The 20,324-nt window shown below is 36.2% G+C and overlaps 7 protein-coding genes across 7 annotated transcripts in view; 5 read left to right on the top strand and 2 right to left on the bottom strand.

The window, feature by feature from the left end:
- Nucleotides 1–2,817: 2,817 nt before the first annotated feature.
- On the top strand, nucleotides 2,818–3,976 carry LOC106339676 (cyclin-U4-1). Its single transcript, XM_013778528.1, has 2 exons — nucleotides 2,818–3,256; nucleotides 3,493–3,976. Exons 1-2 carry the CDS (start codon nucleotides 2,916–2,918, stop codon nucleotides 3,755–3,757), a joined length of 606 nt encoding a protein of 201 aa, XP_013633982.1. The 5' UTR covers nucleotides 2,818–2,915; the 3' UTR covers nucleotides 3,758–3,976.
- Nucleotides 3,977–6,065: 2,089 nt separating this feature from the next.
- Nucleotides 6,066–6,821, bottom strand: LOC106339750. The gene is made up of 2 exons (XM_013778616.1): nucleotides 6,615–6,821; nucleotides 6,066–6,510 (listed from the first exon to the last, which is right to left on the bottom strand). The coding sequence occupies exons 1-2, from the start codon at nucleotides 6,722–6,724 to the stop codon at nucleotides 6,336–6,338; spliced, it is 285 nt and encodes a 94-aa protein (XP_013634070.1). The 5' UTR covers nucleotides 6,725–6,821; the 3' UTR covers nucleotides 6,066–6,335.
- Nucleotides 6,822–11,084: 4,263 nt separating this feature from the next.
- LOC106339758 (10 kDa chaperonin-like) lies at nucleotides 11,085–12,285 on the top strand. Its single transcript, XM_013778625.1, has 6 exons — nucleotides 11,085–11,256; nucleotides 11,359–11,417; nucleotides 11,509–11,559; nucleotides 11,679–11,795; nucleotides 11,894–11,923; nucleotides 12,056–12,285. The coding sequence occupies exons 1-6, from the start codon at nucleotides 11,163–11,165 to the stop codon at nucleotides 12,122–12,124; spliced, it is 420 nt and encodes a 139-aa protein (XP_013634079.1). The 5' UTR covers nucleotides 11,085–11,162; the 3' UTR covers nucleotides 12,125–12,285.
- A 540-nt stretch (nucleotides 12,286–12,825) lies between these two features.
- Nucleotides 12,826–14,312, top strand: LOC106339234. Its single transcript, XM_013778022.1, has 3 exons — nucleotides 12,826–13,013; nucleotides 13,108–13,158; nucleotides 14,184–14,312. Exons 1-3 carry the CDS (start codon nucleotides 12,882–12,884, stop codon nucleotides 14,310–14,312), a joined length of 312 nt encoding a protein of 103 aa, XP_013633476.1. The 5' UTR covers nucleotides 12,826–12,881.
- Nucleotides 14,313–15,120: 808 nt separating this feature from the next.
- Nucleotides 15,121–17,299, top strand: LOC106339233 (sphingoid long-chain bases kinase 2, mitochondrial-like; the record flags this gene model as incomplete). The annotated part of the gene is made up of 10 exons (XM_013778021.1): nucleotides 15,121–15,268; nucleotides 15,407–15,483; nucleotides 15,570–15,623; nucleotides 15,705–15,764; nucleotides 15,833–15,914; nucleotides 16,018–16,060; nucleotides 16,162–16,202; nucleotides 16,277–16,361; nucleotides 16,447–16,561; nucleotides 16,624–17,299. Coding segments are annotated over 10 exons (792 nt in total), but the record flags the coding sequence as incomplete, so codon positions are not given.
- An 890-nt stretch (nucleotides 17,300–18,189) lies between these two features.
- Nucleotides 18,190–19,035, bottom strand: LOC106339232. The gene has a single exon (XM_013778020.1). The coding sequence runs from the start codon at nucleotides 19,033–19,035 to the stop codon at nucleotides 18,190–18,192; it is 846 nt and encodes a 281-aa protein (XP_013633474.1).
- Nucleotides 19,036–19,276: 241 nt separating this feature from the next.
- Nucleotides 19,277–20,324, top strand: part of LOC106339231 (putative pre-mRNA-splicing factor ATP-dependent RNA helicase DHX16) — a 1,969-nt gene continuing 921 nt past the window's right edge. The window contains 4 exon segments of the mRNA XM_013778019.1: nucleotides 19,277–19,294; nucleotides 19,385–19,397; nucleotides 19,508–20,127; nucleotides 20,130–20,322. Of these exon segments, the coding sequence (XP_013633473.1) occupies nucleotides 19,277–19,294; nucleotides 19,385–19,397; nucleotides 19,508–20,127; nucleotides 20,130–20,322 (844 nt within the window).

The raw sequence follows: 20,324 nt of genomic DNA, 5'->3' as shown, positions 1-20,324 counted from the left end.
TTTAGCTAGTTAAGAAATCATCTGTCTTCCTAATGATGAAGATGTTATAAGTATAGATAACAGAAAAAGACTCATGCAGCGGGAGCGTAATCATATACTACATCATCGTCATCATCACCTTCGTTCATGAAAGATATTGCAACTGCAATTTGGCCGTTGTAATGGAGAACCAAGCCAAATTCTATTATTGCAAACATTTCTCTTTTATACACTCTACTCATTTAAAACTTGTTGAAAAGAAGGCTATTAGTAGGCCTAGGCTATAGAAAGAAAACTTGATTTACTATAAAGTTAGAGATTATTACTTGAGTATATTTATAGATGTATAATGGCAACCGGTGAACTCACTAAAACTGAGTCAGGCATGTGACTCATGTGGCCTGACAGAAGAGGAGTGTGAAAAACTGAGTAAGCCACCTATTTTTGTGCCCTGACACATCCGTCACTTTTTATACATTTATTGGTCCACCTCTCATTGCACAATTTTTTAACACATCTTATTTCATTATGACATAATTTTCCTAACGGAATAATAATTTTTTTTAAGATCGAGAGAGTACCCCTAAAGAGTTTTACTTTATTTTGGATTTTGGCCAAAATGCATTATATGGTATTGATTCCCTCTACCAATAGCAACATCATAAGCATCATGCATGGAACCTTGAGGGACAAAAATAAAGATTATGATCTGATGTGTCTAGATTTGTTTTCTTGTTTGTCTTATCTCAGGTTATTATTATACATGGTAAATATTTGTTTTTTTCTTGACTCAGTTTTACAGTATTTACTTTGAAACTGGGCTTTTGATAAGGCAGAGGGATGCTCACTAAAGGGTCCATGTTAGGTCCATTATCGCCTCAAAAGATGACTGTGAAAGTGTGAAGCGTGAATCGACGAAATAATGAGATGAGCCATAGTAACATACTAACATTGTCCTACGCTTAAATGAGTTTTTTTTTCTTTGATCGTGACATGGCACCAAACATTGGTTTAATATAGATTCTCATAAATCTTGGGCAAGCCAACAAGATTTTTTTTTAAAGCGTTTTGGTCTTTTAGTCTCCACCTTCTTCTAACCACAACCACCGGTTAACTATTTTCTATGAATGATTAATCATCACGATATTTACAGAACAATATCGTATGCAACCTAAAAAGAAATGGATTGGTTTCACTGAGAATAAACTTACAGTTTACAAACGCATTCAGAAATTTGTATCGGCTACCGACTAATGTGGTCCACCGATCTTCATATAATTCGAAACGTTATGCATGGACAAGACTATACCTATCAATATATCTAATTAATGTTCTCTGAAACGCAATATTATGAATCATATATCTTCTCACCTTTATATATACTATTAGTAGTATATGAACTAGTAAAAGGAGTTTTTGATGGATGGGGAGGTCACATGGAGGAGCACATGGAAAGTGGCTACGAAAAAGATACGAGAAGCGAGAGACACGTTACGCAGTTGTTGTTGATCCCCAAAATGCTACGGAAAAACTATATACAAATATTATTTATATTTCTACAATTCATATTATATAACGTATGTATTAAAAGAAATCTTTATTCTTAGTTTTTCTAACGAGACATGCTTTACTCTTTCATCACTCCAATCTCAATCAGTTAACATCTAACCTACCTGTCATGTTTTAATTAATCGTTTCTCTTGTCACTTCAGGTACTAATCAAGTTATACGGTCAGTACTCGCATCATTATAAGATAAACCAAGTAGCATAAAATAATGGTCACATAATAATATACGCATAAACCATGTGCCTACTTCAGTTTGTAGTTCATGAATGTAGCTAGGAACTATACTATAATGTTATTTGGAAGATAAACTACTAAGGAACTAACAAAAATGCATCAGTTTGTATGTAACTAGTAGTCCAAATCACTCGATTAAATTTGAAACGTTCGAAAGGGATGGTTACACAAGTTGACATGTCGTCCTGTAAATATCAAATATTTTCTTTTAACGTTTTCTTTAACGTGAAATCTATTTTCATTGTTCTTGCTCTTTAACTTTTGGGTCTGCTTTGTCTAAGAACTTTGCCTAAGTGCGTCCAAATTAGCTGTACATCTTGGCATGTTAGATTTAGATCGATCTATAGTTTATTCATATCTATATTTCTCTAGCAATCTTAAATATATTGGGCTATAAAGAAAGGATTAAATGTTATGTTTACCAGATGTGAATTGATTCACATTATTAGCAACACATGCACTTCGTAGGATCACTATCGTCATGAATTTCTAGTTTAAATAAATCTCCCCACATGTAATGTAACATGATGAGTATGGGATCCCATCTCCCCATTACAAAACCGAAATTAAAATTCACATATAATTACACATTTTCCTTATAAACTCACATTTTTAACGTATAATTTTCCCAAAATCACATCAACATTCGTTATTGCGTACTTATCAAAAGACACAATAGATTTGATATATCGTGTTTAATGCATTAGTTATGTTTCCCTCTTGTTAAAACTTAAGTTTTCAAATTCAATACTAATCATTAATCCAACTTATGAAATAAAAAAGCACCACTTTCCTTTTCATGTTCCGTATTCAAATGGAGTTGCTTATTTATATATTTTGAAATATTTTTGTTTTTTTGGGTTCCACCGCCGACGGTGATATAACAAGAATTAATGATTCATAACAAATTCAAAAGGGTCACGTTCCTGAAAATTTAAAATTGTTTATATAAACAATCAAATAGAAAAGCAGAAAATACTTATTAAATAAAAATAAAAATACAAAAATACAAAATAACTACCCAATATAACGACCACCTTAATCACACCGTCACACGCCATTAACAACAGAGCAGAGCAGAGCAAAGAAAGTAACTTTATCTTCCTCTCTCTATCCCAAACACACACATAGAAAATGGCTGAGCTTGAGAGTCCAGGCGTAATGCCAAAGCTAATAGCTTTCTTATCTTCACTGCTAGAACGAGTTGCCGAGTCCAACGATCTGACCCGGCGAGTCACGACTCAGTCGCAGAGTGTTTCCGTGTTCCACGGGCTGAGCCGGCCGACCATTACGATCCAGAGCTACCTCGAGAGGATTTTCAAATACGCCAATTGCAGTCCTTCTTGCTTCGTCGTGGCTTACGTTTATCTCGACCGTTTCACTCAGAGACAGCCTTCTCTTCCGATCAACTCCTTCAACGTTCATCGTCTCCTCATTACCAGCGTCATGGTCTCCGCTAAATTCCTCGATGATCTGTAAGTTTCTACGTTTCTTTAATCGAAATCGAGACCTCTGAATCGAGGGTCAAGTTCAGAATTCACTATCGCAGCTTAAAATTTCAGTTAACGATCTTTAAATGCTCTGTTTCTGAAATGCTCTGTTTTTGTCTGCTCTGTTTCTCTCTGTTTGTTCCTCTGAAACGTAAAGATTCGATTTTTAAATTGGTTTGGTTAATTATTCACTAAAATGTAACGTTGGTGATTAAAAACAGGTACTACAACAATGCGTATTACGCCAAAGTGGGAGGGATAAGCACGAAAGAGATGAATCTTCTGGAGCTTGATTTCTTATTCGGGTTAGGTTTCGATTTAAACGTGAAGCCAAACACGTTCCACGCTTACTTCTCTTATCTTCAAAAGGAAATGACTCTTGTTCAACCCCTCTCACTCGTCGTTGTCCCACCAAGATCTGTCATTACCTTCAACGACGAAGAAGCTTCTCATCAGAAACAACAGCAGCAGCAACTCGCTGTTTAATTCACACATGATTCCAAAAAAAAATTGGTTCTCTGTTCTTAATCAGTCTGGCCCTTGTTTTTAATGAAATGTGTAGTTGTAGATGATGTAGAGATTAGTCGGCAGGGACTCTTATCTTGTCTTAATCATATCCTGATTAAGAAATTTCTTGATCATTTCTCTCTATATATTATATCATTTATGTTTAGATGTGGACATGTGTGATATAGTTCATCTTTACAGACTGGCTTGGCAACATAAGTTTAAATGTCACTAGTAACTCTAAAACTCAAATAACCAAAAATATCTATGTTATGATTATTTATGTTTTGTTTTTGTCTGATGTTTAGATGTTGCCCATGCTAGATCAGAGACATGGGTTATTATTTTAGTAACAATAGTAACTAGGAGGTACAATGATTGTGATTTGTGAAGAAAATTTGTTGTTTTCTTGTTCTATAGAGGGAACAAAAGAAATCCACGGTCAATAGACAATTTGAAAGAGGCTTAAGTGACTGTGACTTGTGTGAGGAGTTTATACAAATAATGTATATTAACAAAATAAACCACAAAGTTTTAAGTTTATAGGTTTTTACTCCAATATTTTCATAGTTCATACATACAATTCAAGAACACAAATCAAAGAGAGGTTAAAAACAGAGAAAAATGGAATTTGAGACTGATTTTTAGAAAGTGGATGTTGTAGTAGTACTTGTAAGAGGAGAGATTCTTGTTTTCTTGGAATGAAGAACACACCTAATACTACATCATGAAAAAGTGCAGCCATTGCAAATCCATAGGTCAAGGCAAGGTAGAAAGGGAGTCCTTTTGTGAGTAATGAGAAGATGAAAATGCCATAAGAAATCCAACTCTTTGATCTCATTATAGTTGCTCCTGCGTAATAAACCGGCTTAGTTTTATGATAACCAGTAGCCATAAGTCGTTGCGGCTATCAGAACCACTAAGACACGACGAATTTCCATTAAGTGATGAGACTCTGTCTTTCTTGTACTTTAAGTAATCCAGTAGCAGATTCTTGTTTACACACTACTTTGAGTCTTTGACAAGTTAAATGTGTATAGTAATGGGCCTGGCCCACTAATATTAACCTATATAACTTTAAGCCTATTAACTTTAAGCTAATCCAAACTTCTAACAGCGTAGCTAAGTTTCTTTTTAACATGGTAATAGATTCAATTCATGGCAAGAACTAGGCTAAACAATGGGAAGCCTACGTGCGCTCATACTCTGGGCTCTAAGTGGTCAGAAATTATGATTCGGCCCATCTTTATCATGTTCCAACACATCTTTTCATTTTACATTGACACTAGTAGGTCTCTGGACATTTTACATGGACCTAAAAACCCGACTCAAAGCCGATCCAATCCAAAACCGAAAATTTATAAATAACTATTGGATCTAAAAATTTCTATCCGAAAGAACTGAAACCATAGACCCAGACCCAAAAAAAAACCGATCCGAATGAACCCGACCGATAAAAACCGATTAATACTTTACTTAAAAACACGAATATATGATTTATTTGTTCTATTTTCTATATTTTATTTAATGATATAGTTGAAATATATTTTTGTTAATAATCCTGAAATATATATTTTATTAACAATCTTTGTTATTATTTTTGTAGCATTTTGAAGTAATATGAAGTTTTAAATGTAAAATTTAAAGTTTTAAAATGTTTATTTAAATTATTAATAGTTTACTTTAAATTATTTTGTAAAATTTTAGATATATATAACTTATTTTGACTAAATTTTTCGTAGTTTGGGTATTTTGTGGTCCTTTCAGATCATAAATACTCAACCCAGACTCGATATAAATAAAAAAATGGCAAGTATTTTACAGGTATTTTAATTATAGATCTGAATCGATTCGAACCAAAGATCCAACCCTAATGCGAATCAAAAATTTATAAGTATTTATTGGATCTAAATGTCTTAGACCCTAAAGATCTCTGGATCCAAAAAGGAACCGGCCTCGACCCGAACGCCAGGCCTAGACACTACCGGACACTACCAAAGAAAATTCAAACTACACATGAGTATAGATTACAAGTACCTGACGACCCAATTATTTTTGATCATGAACTTTCTTCGGTCTTCCATAAAAGGTGGAAAGTGTCAAGTGGCATGCGTACATGGGCCCCTTTTAAAAGCCCATTTTAGCTGTCATGTTAAAGAACCGCCGGAGCTCTAGCTCTTAGTTATGTCGGAAAATGTAACACTCGAAGGATCTGTATTCAGAATTTGTTTTCTCTTTGTGGATTACTACAAAAATATTAACCGAGTGAAATTATAAGACAAAGAAATTGAATTTACAACCGATCTGTTTCTTGTCGGAACTTGGAACATCGAACAAAATTTAAACCCAACAGAGAACAAAAAAAAAACTATCAACACAGCCCATCTCTCTCTCTATCTCCCCAAACTCCACATTCATTTACATAAAAACCAGATCTACACTTTCTCAGATTCCGGCATCGGAACAAAGATAAGATAGAAACAGAGCAAAACATTGCTAATATAGAAAAGAAAAACTATCTGCTTTTTGATCTTCTTATGTAATAAAAACACGACAACTACGCCACCACGAGAGTTCCTGTCCGTACGGTTTTACCGGCGGCGGAATCTTTAGCTGCTTCGGAAGATTTTTTACGGAGAGATCTTGAGGAAAGTCTCCAGCTTCTCTCCTTTGCTTCATCGGACTCGATCTGTTCTTCTCTACACTCTTTGCTACAAAACGCCTTGTCTCCTCTTTAAAAAAAAAATCAAGAAAAGATCTCAATACATCAATAAAGGCAGTAACTTTTCAAAATCCAGATCCAGGAAATTGATTTTATTATGATCGGATTAAGTACCTGTACATGAAGATGTCGGAGTTAAGACCAATGTGTTTGCGGCAAAGAGAGCAAGATTCCAGAAAGTGTGGCTCTTCACTGCCGAAGAAGCTTTTGTAATGCGACGCCATTGCTAATATTAATATTTTAAAAGAAGAAAGCTTTACGATTCAAGATTCAGCTCGGAGAGGGAGGAGGAGGGGGAGGAGAAAGATGATTGATTTGGTGTGAATATATAAAGCGGAGCTCGGACTTTCTCTGCTTTGACTTTTAGTTAATCACCTGTGGGGCAGACCACTGTAGTTACTGTGGTTTACAATAAATCTGCACCGTTCTTTCTTTCCTTAGTCCAATCTCGAAAGATCTATACGTTAAAAGTTCAGTAATTATTCATTACTTTTTATTTTGTTATTATCGTCTTTATTATTTTGTCTGCGCCAGTTACATGTTTATTTTCTATTTAATTTATACTTACGAATTTTCTAGTAAAAATATTTTATTTATTTTTATTCCGTGGCACAAAAGTCTATACATTATTTTTGTGTAACGTAGAGCAATAGAGAACATATAAAATTAGTAGAATTTTATTTTTTTGCATTACAATAATTTGGGTGGATCTAGTTGGTCGAGAGGAATCAAACAAGTCTTGCGTTTGTGAGATTCGTTGGCCATAACAATAACATGCGTAACGCATGATTGATGGCTTTTCCGTAAATATAAAATTAACATTAAATGATAGTTTTGGTCAAAAAAAACATTAAATGATACTAGTTTCCAAAATTTATATTTTTATATTACTAAATCTTTTTACTATATTTGTGGTTTTAAACTGTTCTCCGTGTGCAGTTTCTGAGCTCTTGGGATGCATCTCCCCTGGACAATGTTTCATTCCATGGGTGGAAATTTATAGATCGCCTCTCATTTGTTTAAAGCTTTGCTTTGTTATACTGTGGACACTTGGACAGTAACGTTCTTTTATTACTATATAGTATAAGTGAATAAATATATTGATGAATTTTTGAGACGATACATCTTGGTACACGTGCTGGAGCTCCAGGTAAAAAAGTTCGGAATCTTTTGGCTGAAAATCTGTACTTGACACAATCTCAGTTCAAATAAAAAGTCAAGCAGTTCTAGAAACATGTACGTTAAATTTAGATATGAAAGACATGCATAGGCTTTATACTTGTCTTTACTCTTTATAATAACCGAGCAATAGCGTGACCGACCTTCGTTGAATATAAGTATACATTTGATAGCGCCACACTCACATTCACATTCCTGTTTATATTGTAGTTAATTGCGTAACAATACGTTTCACATATTTAAATTTCATAAAATATCAGTTCCGACTTGGGAGTAACTTGTTTTATATTTCTTCTGATTCATATAACAAAATCTTTCCAAATCAAATTCCAAATAACACAGCAGTAGAATTTGACTTTTAAATTCAATATATGGTAGGTAAAGATCACTTGCTTAGTTTATATACTATTTTTTATAAAGATCACGTCAAGCACTCAACGTTTCCGAGTAAGCAATGACTCACGATACGAACGGCAAACCAATATAATAAACTTTATAAACCATTAACGAATATATAAACAACCAAAGTGTATTAATACAAACAAAAGAGATAATCAGTTGTTTTGTGATCAATCATAATAAAGGTCCAAAAAAGAAAGTGGCAAAGGACCACACAACTTGTCATGTGTCGATACGCCTTCGAGTCGGGAGATGGGACCTCCCACTAGAGTTGGGAATATCAAACGAGGAGCTGACTAAACAAAACCCTTTTTAAAGGAACTGTTAGTATTATTTATGGGATCCACCATCACCTCTATTAGGCCCAATAATCAAAACGTCCTTGTCTCAAGGGCCCACGGTAGCTGCCCTTGTACCCCGTTTTCCCTAGTAGTTTATTTTTCTTTTACATACCCACCTGCCCTTGACACGTGTGGTGAATCTCACTCGTGTGTCAGCTAAGCTAGGTAATTTGTGATACGTGTCGGTTTATTAAAGGTATCAAGGTCGCGTGTGTCAGCTAAGCTGTCTTGTTTTGATTCTACTGTTAGGATTTGATCTGCTGGAACCGTTGGTTGTAGCCGTTGATTTGTCATAGCAATCTTCGGATTAGGTTCGTGTCGGTTCTTTTCGGATCCGGATCCTTCGGGTCCTAAATATTTAGATCCAATAGGTATTTTGAAATCTTCGCTTCAGGTTTGGATCAGTTATTCTCAGGTCCAGATCGGTTCGGGTCTATAATTAAAATATGCATAAAATACTTGTAATTAGGATCATAAAATAATATATATAAAATAGAACACACGAAAATCAAAATTTTAAATATACATGTTTTTAAGTCGGGTACAAATCAGTTCTTATTGGATCGGTTCATTTCAGGTCTGGGTCTATTAGGTATGTTTTTTTCGGTTTTGGTTTTTTCAGGAAAAAGAAAATTTAGACTCAAAAAGTACTTGTAAATTTTCGGTTTGGTTTCGGGTTGAGTATTTTTGGGTTGATTCTGGTTCAGATTTTCGGGTCCAAATTAAAATGCCCAGACCTATAGTAGACGATGCCAATTCAGATGGTCAACTACCTATTTTTGGAAATGTATTAAATTTTGTATTTAAGATATTTGAATGCTCAGTGATTGATTTTTAATTACTTTGTAGATGAATTTAGTTAAATATTATTTTTAATTTATATTCCAATTAATAAACTCTACCAAAAACTTTATAATTAAGTGTTTTGAATTATCTTAACTAATAAACTCTACAAAGAGACTCTATTATTAAAAGTCTAATCAAATCTTTTACTAGAAATATTTTTTGATAAATAATAAATTTTAAATTGTATTTTAAGATTACATGTTAAAAAGGTTATTTAAAATAATTATTATACATTTTAATAAAAACATATTTTCGGAAAATAAACATTTTTTTGTAATAAAGCTCCGAAAAATAAATTAGTACATAAGCAGGTATATGCATCATTTGTTATTAATAAAAATCAATTTATATTCCAGATTGAATATATATTTTCAAATTCCAGATATTGAAAAGGCGGGTAAAGAACTATTAATACAGCCAAAAGCAATTGATTTTTATTACTTGCTATGACTCCCATGGCTCATCAAAGCTTGGAAGAATCCACATCCCGGGCTTGTGGCTAGATGGATAGCTTATGCATATACATGAGGTTTTCTGTTTGGATGGCATGTCCATGAGAAAGCATCGCTTCATTCCACTATCCCACTTACAATCTTTTTTTTTTTGAATATAGGTTAAATTTACTCAAAAAAGAAAAATACACATTGTTTGCATCAAGTGTTACATAAATCATATGACGAGAAAGATTTAAAAAACCAGCCCCATTGTTTAGTCTTGTATTAGCGTGTGGCAAACCACTCGCTTAAACTTGCAGCATAAGTAAAGCCCCCCAGCTGCCTGAAAGATTAGTAAAGTCCCACTTGCAATCGTTGCAGTGCAGAGTTTAGAAGATGCTAAACACCAATTTTTGGTGTCCATTGGTATGTAATATCTTCTCACATTGCGCATAGCCAATCGGTCCATGTGCTGATGATCTATATAATCTCCTGCAGTTTCTTGCTATTCGCTCTTCCCACTCTTATATGAGCCGCAGGAATACCCGATCAAGGTTTTGTTGCTGTTGTTGCATTCCATGGTAAAAGTGGCTTGGTTTTACTGTTCAATACGGAGAGGAGAAGGTGTTGAAGAGCAAGTTTAAGATCGGTTATATTGAGAAGAGCTATCGGATGTGTTTAGTTGTAGACTTGTAGTAGAGATAGTGTCTCAGTTCTTGCATCCGTATGTTCTAGGTGATAGATTTGCATTTATGCCTTTAATGTTGATTTCAACATACTGTGCCGTCGGTAATGTTTACCCTTGGATTTCAACTCTTTTTTTTTCTCATCCTGAACGTGTGATTTTGTTTTGTTTCATACTCTTTCAAGTGTTCTAGGCTTGACATTTTTGTTTGAAACTGCCGAAAACCGGAATTTTTGGTTAGTTCGGTTACGAAATTGGTTTGATTCAGTAGATCTTTTTCAATGTTTTGGTTCTGTTTGGCAATTGGTTATTTCGATTTTTCTTAAACAAAAAATTATAACCAAACTATATCAAAAGCTCTAACCGAACCAACTAAATCTCAAACCGAATTAACCAAATTTCAAACTAAAGTAATCAAATATATCCAAAATTTTAACAAAAGTAAACTAAAATCTAATCGAAATCAAAATAAAAAAAATTAGGTAAAATTTACAAAAAACCGAACAACCAAATGCTTAACCAAAATTGTTTTGGTTAATTTGGTAAAATTTAATGTTGAATTGAACTAACCAAAAACCAAACTACCTGAACCGGATAAACTTGATTTATCTCTGAAATGGATCTTATTAGCTAGGCCCAAAATGAAAACTTGGAAACAACCAATGAGCCCAATTCAAAAACATAAGAACCAACGAGAAACCTCTAAGCTGAAGTCGTGACAGAGGAAGAAGATCTGCTGCTTGTGCAAACCAAAAAAAAAAAAAAACCTTATCTTGCAATGGCTTCTTCAGCTTTCGTCTCTCTACCAAAACCCTTCTTTGCTTTTCCAGTTAAAACCAGTACTCATCCCCTAGCTAACCATAAGCTTCTCGGTACTGACACAAATCTGAGAAACTTGTAAAGTTTCAAGCTTTCAATGTTTTTTTTTTTTTTTTTTTTTTTTTTTCTGTCTGATGATTTGTTTCTCTCTCCAGGAAGTCGAAGAGGTTGTCTGAGAGTCAAAGCGATTTCCACTAAATGGGAACCGACAAAGGTACTGTCTTTTTCCGTTTACTTGATTTGATCCAAAAGTTAAATCATTTCGTTGTTTTAATTTGGAGAATTGTTGATAATGTCAATCGCAGGTTGTTCCTCAAGCAGACAGAGTTCTTGTTCGTCTTGAAGAGCTTGCTCAGGTCTGTTAGAACTCTTTTGTGATTCTCGTTAATGAGAAGAGACTGTAGTTGATATTACTTGTGTTATTGCAATATAATAATCATAGATTATTCTGTTGATGTTGATGTTGATGATGCAGACAACCTCAGGTGGAGTGTTGTTGCCTAAAGCAGCTGTTAAGTTTGAGAGATACTTAACCGGAGAGGTTGTCTCTGTTGGTTCTGAGGTTGGACAACAAGTTGGCCCTGGGAAGAAGGTTAGGCTCTCATTTTGTAACTCATAAGTTCCATTGTAAGTTGTAACTACTGTGAATGTTAAAATCATTTGTTTGGCCTTTTTTGCATTTTTTCACAGGTTCTGTTCTCTGACGTGAGCGCTTATGAGGTTAGTTAGTTAGTTAGTTATGCTTTGCCTTCTTCAATATTGAAATGAGCTTCTCTGCGAATTAATTTGAATCATAGATACTTCTTTAGGATTTTGGAAGTGTTAACATGTTTGAATTCATTGGTTGTTAAGGTGGATTTGGGGACGGGTGCTAGGCATTGCTTTTGTAAAGAGAGCGACTTGTTGGCTCTCGTGGAGTGAGCGAGTGTGACCTTGTCCGAGAAGATACAATTACGTCTAATGTTTGTTTCTTCAAGATTTTTAGTTTGTTTCCTGTAATTCTCAGACAGCAGCATATCTTTGTTTTTCAATTTAATATCATTTTGAAGACAATCAATCAATCATATAAGTATTCAAGCAAAGATTCATTATAAGGAAACTGAAACTGCTTAAAGAGAGTTGAAGAATGCTCCTCCCCCAAAACAGAACTAAATAATTTGCAAATCCCCGAGAGAAGTTGAGTGAACAATCTCATAATACTAAACAGAAAGGAGACTGGAAACACCGTAATCTAGTGGTTAAGGTTTTAGTGGTTAAGGTTTCTACGTCCAGGTCTGGGGTTCGAATTCCAAGTCCCGGAAAAAACGATTTATTAAACAATTATGCAGACTACGAAAGAAAGTTGCAAATAAATCTGGTCAGGCGTAGATTTTCATAAGAAGGCTCAGGTGATGCAGTTAGGCGTAGTTCCTCGTAAAAGCAAGTAGTTAATTGTAATATCGTAATAAATGAGCGTTAAACCCTAATCGTCTATGTAATCTTTCTCATATCATAATTGTAATATCGTAATAAATGAACGTTAAAAAAAAAAAAAATCTCAGTTAACGAGAGAGTAAAGAAGGTTTCAGGCCCAGCCCACTAAGAGCCCTAAACCCTAATCAATCTGTTTTAGATCATCCACGATTACCCTCTCTGTAAGAAGATTGCTCCAGAATTGATCGCAGCAGCAGACGAAGCAATGCTAGCGAGGAAGCAGCAAACATATACTCTATTAATAGATGATGGAGACGAAGCGGTTAAGGAGAAAAAACCTTCAAAGTCAGATAATAAGCGCAAGAAAAGGTTTAGAAAGACTGATGAAGAGGAGGAGGTATTAGTTTGCTTTTCCTCAATTCATTGCCAAACTCCATTTAGCCTGCCTGGTTTGTCTCGTCTGATAAAAGCTGCGAACAACATTGTTGTAGGTGCCTGTTGTTAGAGAGGTTAGAAGAAAGGTTGATGATGATGCTTCTGAGGTATATCATTCTGATGAGATACTACAGAGCTGTATCCAAAAAGGCTTTCGCCTAGGGCCCCCAAAATATATAGTTTTTTTAGGGCCCCAAATTTCCAAAAATTATTAGTAGTATATTGGTTTAAGTTTGCCATTTATTATTCAATACAAGTTCAATTATCTACATTGCTTTTTAAAAAATGAGTGTTTTATTTTATTGTCAATTTTCCAAATTGAAAAAAGGAATATATGTTTTATATGTCAAACTCCTAAATAAAAAGGAAAAAGTGCAGTTATACTTAATATATTTGGTTCGTATATATTCCTAAGTATTCTACGTGCAATGTTCACATCAATCTTTCTCAAGCAAGCACACACGTCTTCTTTCTTGGTTCTCAATCCTGTGCTACAGGTGTCTCTTATATTATCATCAGTTTTGTTAAAGTGGTGAATTTTTTTATTTTTTTATTTTTTTAGTTTTCAGTCTTTGTTGATTTAAGTTTAATTATTAATTTCAGAAAATATGCCTCCAACGAGATCATGTGCATCAGGAGCCAAGAAAAGACAAAAAAAAAGACAGAGTTGATGCATTGGTGAAATCAATGCAAGGTTCTATGGACAGATTTCTTGTAAAATCAGCAAATCTTAATGAATCCGGTAGAAGTGGTGATGAGTTTGATGATCCAATGGAAGATGAGAATGAAATAAATGATGAGGATGTCAATGAAGAAGATAAGGAGGTTGAAGATGATGTTACTGATGTCACTGAAGAGGATGATAATCTAAGTGAAAAGGAGAATGAAGACGTGAATGATCAAGTTCAAGATAATACTTAGTTTTTTAAAGTTATTGTCTTAATATTTTTTTTTCAAATATATATTGTACTATGATAAAAAAAAATTTATAAAGGGACCCCATTTTTATATTCGCCTCAGGCCCCATTAAACCTTTGCACGGCTCTGTGAGATAGGATAGGAGGAGTGAATAACACCTGTGCTAATATATATAGTTTTACTTTGTTGCTTCTTCTTGTACACTTTGGCACAGTCAGAAGAGGAAAGAGTGCGTCACCAAAAGGAGAGACAAGAACTCGAGCAGCATTTAAGAGATCTTGATACTTTCAGGTATCATGTAGTTGTAGCGTCAGGGGCTAAGTGTTACATTATATATTCCTGATAAAATGAGAAACATGTAGTTAGCATGGCTCCTCTACTCTGTAGATGTGAAAGTCACTGACATGATCTCTTCATTTGTTTAATGATCAGCTAACGGAGCAAAAGTTGTCAAAGAAAGAGCAAGGTACACGCTGTTATAATTTGTGCATTGAACATTTTGGATTTTGCAGCGTGATCTATCTAGGCATAAGTCTTTTCAACTGATTTTTTTTTTTCTTTATTTCAAAACAGAGGAGGCTCTTCGAAGAGCGAAGGATGATTCACACTCTTTAAGGTAATGAACCTTTTCTTTCCTTTATGTGTGTTTTGATGATATTACTTTTTGACAGAGATAGAAGAAGGTTTTATGAAGTATCTTGTATGTTTAATTACCAATTCTTGACTCTATCAACCATTAGCGTGTAATAGCCAGCCATTAACATCTTATTGACCGTCTTAGTAAGACTAGTATTCCTTATATATTACTAGATATGATGCCGTCTAGTAAAACTAGTATTCCTAACGGATTCAAATGATGCTTAACAACTCTTATTCCTGATAGATTACTAGATATGTTGACAATGATGAATTGAATTGAGTTAGTGAGGAGTGACTGGACCTGCCTGAGTCTTCCATTTTCTCGTGGCTTCTTGCCATCTCCATCAGTCCATCAGGTAAGACATACCTAGCTCCTTTTGCTTTGGAGAGGAGTGGCTGCTCTTCACACACCACTTAAACCCCTCATTTGCTGAGCTTATCAGCTCCTTCTCTTATCATGCAAGCTCACCAACACTCTGCAAGCGTCGACGAACTGAAAACGGCGATGATCGATTGTCTCCCGGAGCCGATTTGCAACAATACAATGCTACGATACAGTTTCCTCTGGTCGCATCACCCTTTGCAGTGGCGGTGGTGGTGCCACTGCCGTCTCCTCCTCCTCCCGCCTCCGTGATCTCGTTTTTGTCGTGAACCCTCAAGGTATGTTTATCATCCTCTTACTCAGTGGACGAAGAAACGACTGAATTGCTTTAAAGTGATGATTTTTATATGAGAATCAAACCCTCGAGGGTGGCTCTCTAGAGATAAAATTTGACTTTGGTTTAAGGGTTGAATTAGGAGCTAATGGTAGAACAGCTCAGAAATGGAATAAGTTGCTTCCTTACCTTCGATCTCGTCTTTGTGGAGACTGTAATGTAAGTTTTTTTTTGATTCCATGTGTTGGTGATGCCATCTCCTTCTTGCTTTCACGATAATGTTTGTTTGTTTGTTTCCTCTTTAGATATGTGAGTCCTTAACATCTGGTCCTTCTCATGCCATTGACATTACAAGAGAGGTAAGTGTCAGTAGTGAAAAGCTATTCATCGCTTTGATTGGTTATGTATTTATCTTATAATCATTCTATTGTCTCTATCAGGCTATTAGGGATGGTGCAGATGATGTCATTGCTGTTGGAGGTGATGGAACATTGCATGAGGTAGAAATTGAATTTTTTTTTTTGTTTACTAGACACTGAGTTCTTGAAAATTTTAGCTTGATTCACAGGTTGTTAATGGTTTCTTTTGGGAGGGGAAACCTGTTGGTAACCTCAATAGCGAAGCTGCCCATTCGGCTGCACTTGGTGTGAGTTGCTTGAATCAGAATTTTCTTCTTTTTTTTTTTTTGTGTATATCTCTTGCGAAGTTACAGCTTCAGTCCATCTTTCTTTCTTTCTTTTTTTTGCAGCTGATTCCCGTTAGTTACTGGTTCGGATTTTGCTAGGACATTTGGTTGGTTAGTTATTGCAACTTGTGTCTGATGTTATTTGTTTCTGAAAGTTATGCTGAGACAATCTTGAGGAGTGTAGTATCATATGGTTTTCTGCGTTTTATTAGGAAAAATGATCCTCGTGAAGCTGTGGAGCGCATTGCTAAAGGTATGCCACTAAATACATTCGAGGAGTTAGGACTTGATGTGTAATTCTGTCTCATATGAAATCACAACATTCAGGGATACGATCACGGGTTGATGTTGGTGTTATCAACCAGGAAGGAAAGGATTCGCATTACTTCATTAACGTTGCTGATGTTCATCTGTAAGAAATATCGTTGAAATTTTCTGTGTGATTATCTGGTCGATCCTTGGTTGTAAATCTCTCTTTAATGGTTCATCACTTTCAGGAGTGCAAAGGCAGGCTTTTACGCTTCAAAGTACAAGAAATTTGGAAACTTGTGCTACGTAATCGGTGCCCTCCAAGCTTTTATGGGACATCACAACCGAGATATGAGGATCAAGGTAAACAACCATCTCCGCAAAAAATTCTCTTATTCACCGTAGCAAGTAATTTATTATTGTAGTGTGCAAAGTATAGAAGTAGAGGAGATATCAGAGAGTGGAAGCATCTATGTTCAGTCAGATGGAGAACATCTTGGATTTCTACCTAGAAAGTTTCAGGTTTTACCCGGTGCCATTGACATGATCAGCTGATCACATGCCAAGAGAGTGTAGAAGAAGACACGTACTACATTCAATTATTTTTTTGTTTGTTTAGTCTGTAGAGAGTCTTCTTATTGGAAGTTTGATTCATCGTTTAAACCAATCAGAGTTCACTATTCTGTGTGGTCACTATTAGCTACAAATATCATTTCTTTCCTTTCATACCATTCCCACCGTCAACCCCCAGCTACTCGATGGTGGCCTATCATCTTCCCGTTCTAATTGAAGCAACGGGGGTGAAATGGAGATAACAGAATCCTACTAACGAGGCAAAGGCATTGTATTTAATTAGTTAGGATAGGAGAGACCCGGTTCGAAGACCGGCATCGGAGCATTATTTTCGTATTTTATTATTGCAAACCGTATTCCGGTTCTTTAAACCAAGAACTTAAAAACGCAGAGGTTGAGATCTCAGCTGCGAGGGTATTGCGCGTTGTGATACCAAAACAAGATCCTACTGTTTACGCTTTTCAGGAGTTCAACTAAAGCCCTCCTCTCCTTTGATTGTTGTTTCATTTTGGTTTAGGAATGATGAGAAAAGCGACTGTACAATTTCGATATTTATGTAATTTGGCGGATTCTTTGAATCATCTCTTTCTTTTGTTGTTGTGTAGAGGTTTCTACTTCAAATGCAGTGTAGCAGCAGCATCGAAATATAACATAAGTAGTAACTGCGAGGATTTAGTGTGGGTAACCAAAGATGAGCTTTTGGAATTCTTCCCTGAGCAAGCTGATTTCTTCAACAAGATGATCATTAGCTGAATGAATTCTTTTTGGTTGACATCAGAAGCTCACACTCATGTTCGGTAAACATCTATCTTTTGAGTTTCGCACGTTATGAACATAAAAACCAAATGGAGTGGAGCTGAATTAATTAGACCATATGATAAAAGATTGAAAATCTAATAAATAAGTTAAGCAGGAGCTAAGTTAAAACCAAACCAAATAAACAAAAGGACATGAACTTATTTTTAAAAGTCTCTTTTAATTCTTATACAGAAACTAACAGCTTAACTGAAGCTTACGGGCTCCTCTTCTTGCTCCTTCACATCATCTTCATCATAGAGCAACAACACCAACATCAACATCAACATCATCTCTTTGGCTGAAAACTTATGTTTTAGGATCCATGACATCCTCACAACTAATAGCAGAATAATGCTTAGAACTTAGAATTGGTTCTTGTTGAATCGTCCGAATGTTCTTTTCTCGCAACAATAATATGTTTTGGTGGACACTAATTTAATACTTTGGTGTCAGCCTCTTCGTATTTGCTTTGGATGTGTAATGGGCATTATAGCATATTAGCCAAAACCCAACTATTGTTATGAACATAAAAATCAATTGGAGAGTAATGAAAGATTGAAAATCCAATAAATAAGTTAAACGGTAGCTAGATAAAACCAAAACAAATAGTAAACACTGCTTTACTCGAGAGGGGCAAGCCATAAGTAGAAGGTGGAGAAAGGGGCCAAATGCGTGAGATCGTGGACAGTGTTTGAGCTGAGTTCGTAAAAGCCGAACCCGTTAAGAATGCCTTCAAAATAGACTGAATTCGGGACCAGTCCCGGATATTTTGTTGCAGAGACACAAAAGGACTCGTTCTTTCCTAGGAAAATGCAGAGATCTCCAATGTCTTGTGTATAGGAACACAACTTCTTACCATGGTCTTGCTTAAACACCATAAAGCCAGAGCAAGTCTTGATCAGATCAGTCGGAGCCGTATCCGGGGAATGGAGATAGAACTTCTGGTCTCTCATAGAGTGCATCACAGCTGAAGTGAAGAAATGGTTTGGGGTCTCGATGTGTGTCCACTCCGAGTCACCAGGCCGACACAGACTGACGACTGGAGCAAACAACTTAGCAGCCACTACACAGTCACGTTGGTTCGGGGAGGCTGAGAGAGAGACATTGTAAACTCGGGCAACTGAACCTCTGTAACACCCATCGACAGGGGCTAGTGTTATTGTTATTGGTGAAGAGGCACAAGGGTTAAATAGATTGGTGAGACGCAGTTTCGAATTTTGAAGGTCCCTCAGAGCCACCCATCCCTTGGATGAACCTATCCTCAACGACTTAGCAACCTCCGTCGGGAGAGTCTTGCCGGGGATCTTCACCGTCTCAAGCTTACACGGATCCAACAGATTTAAGGTGACCACTCTTTCACTGGACGACTTCACGGTGACTTCCCTCTCTCTGACCAGGAGATACGGCTGAGCCGCCGCCGTGGAGAACGATCGGAGCTTCCTGATCCCGCCGACAAAGAGAAACATTATTCTTACTAGTACAAACTACAAACCCTTTTAGTCTTCCTTTATATAATACCAACCCACTCGCTCAATTTATTTGTACGGATCTATAACTCTTTATACTTCAGATTCAACTCTATCTATAACTCTTTATGCTTACGATTCCTCTCTATCTCTAACTCCGAATTCCCTCCAACCTCTAAAACAATTTATTATATGCTTCTTCTCTCTTTTTTTTCTTTCTCTGTCAACCACTTTTAATATAATGAAGGCCCAACAAAAGGCAATACAAGTGGTTTCATTACATGTGAAGTGGGTTAGGCTCAAAAACAAAATACACACGCTTAAATATATCTTTTTACTCCCTCCTTAGGTCCAGGTGTTCAGTTTTTGGTTCAATTCTTTCAGTTTTTAGTTTTTTTTTTTTGTTTATAAAGATATAGAAACCGTTTGGTTATCTCTAAAATTTGGTTATGATCTTGTTCGGTTCTTTCAGTTTTCGAGTCGGTTAAGATAACAACTATAAAGTATGTTGTAGATCCTGGATTCAGCAAGATGAAGTCGTATAACCCGAGGACAGGGATGGAGTTTTTGCTGATCACTCCCATCTCCAAGGCTTCAGCGACTCAACGCGCTGGTCGAGCTGGAAGAACAAGCGCGGGGAAGTGTTACCGTCTCTACACAGCGTTTAACTACAAGAACGACTTGGAGGAAAGCACGGTGCCGGAAGTGCAGAGGACGAATCTCGCGAGCGTGGTGCTTGCTTTGAAGAGTCTTGGGATCCATGATCTGATCAGCTTTGATTTCATGGACCCTCCACCTGCTGAAGCACTCGTGAAGGCTTTGGAGCTTCTGTTCGGTCTGGGTGCTCTGAATAAGGTTGGTGAGCTGACGAAAGCTGGTAGGAGGATGGCGGAGTTTCCCCTTGATCCCATGTTGTCGAAGATGATTGTTGTTTCGGATAAGTACAAGTGCTCAGATGAGGTGTTATCGATTGCTGCTATGCTGTCGGTTGGAGGGTCTGTCTTCTACGGGCCTAAGGACAAGCAGGTTCACGCTGACAATGCGAGGATGAATTTTCACGCTGGAAATGTCGGTGACCACATTGCTTTGCTCAAAAGGTTTACAGCTCGTGGAAGGAAACGAACTACTCTACACAGTGGTGCTATGAGAACTATGTTCAGGTAAGGAGCATGAAAAGAGCGAGAGATATCCGTGACCAGTTGGAAGGACTTGTGGAGAGAGTGGAAACAGAAATCAGCTCATCAAACATGAACGAATTGGATTCGGTTAGGAAGTCCATTGTAGCTGGT

This window comes from Brassica oleracea, chromosome C4 (genome assembly GCF_000695525.1).
Source record: "Brassica oleracea var. oleracea cultivar TO1000 chromosome C4, BOL, whole genome shotgun sequence".
NCBI classification, from domain to species: Eukaryota; Viridiplantae; Streptophyta; class Magnoliopsida; order Brassicales; family Brassicaceae; genus Brassica; species Brassica oleracea.
This window is presented reverse-complemented; position numbering and strand designations above follow the sequence as displayed.

Bases quoted from the DNA above. Each gene is read 5' to 3' on its own strand.
- LOC106339750 (XM_013778616.1), bottom strand. From the start codon at position 6,724: ATGGCGTCGCATTACAAAAGCTTCTTCGGCAGTGAAGAGCCACACTTT. The intron at 6,511-6,614 runs GTACTTAATCCG...TTTTTTTTAAAG, and splicing joins TCCGACATCTTCATGTACAG to AGGAGACAAGGCGTTTTGTA.
- LOC106339676 (XM_013778528.1), top strand. From the start codon at position 2,916: ATGGCTGAGCTTGAGAGTCCAGGCGTAATGCCAAAGCTAATAGCTTTC. The intron at 3,257-3,492 runs GTAAGTTTCTAC...GATTAAAAACAG, and splicing joins GCTAAATTCCTCGATGATCT to GTACTACAACAATGCGTATT.
- LOC106339758 (XM_013778625.1), top strand. From the start codon at position 11,163: ATGGCTTCTTCAGCTTTCGTCTCTCTACCAAAACCCTTCTTTGCTTTT. The intron at 11,257-11,358 runs GTACTGACACAA...TTCTCTCTCCAG, and splicing joins AGCTAACCATAAGCTTCTCG to GAAGTCGAAGAGGTTGTCTG. The intron at 11,560-11,678 runs GTCTGTTAGAAC...TTGATGATGCAG, and splicing joins GTCTTGAAGAGCTTGCTCAG to ACAACCTCAGGTGGAGTGTT.
- LOC106339234 (XM_013778022.1), top strand. From the start codon at position 12,882: ATGCTAGCGAGGAAGCAGCAAACATATACTCTATTAATAGATGATGGA. The intron at 13,014-13,107 runs GTATTAGTTTGC...ACATTGTTGTAG, and splicing joins AGACTGATGAAGAGGAGGAG to GTGCCTGTTGTTAGAGAGGT. The intron at 13,159-14,183 runs GTATATCATTCT...ACTTTGGCACAG, and splicing joins TTGATGATGATGCTTCTGAG to TCAGAAGAGGAAAGAGTGCG.
- LOC106339232 (XM_013778020.1), bottom strand. From the start codon at position 19,035: ATGTTTCTCTTTGTCGGCGGGATCAGGAAGCTCCGATCGTTCTCCACG.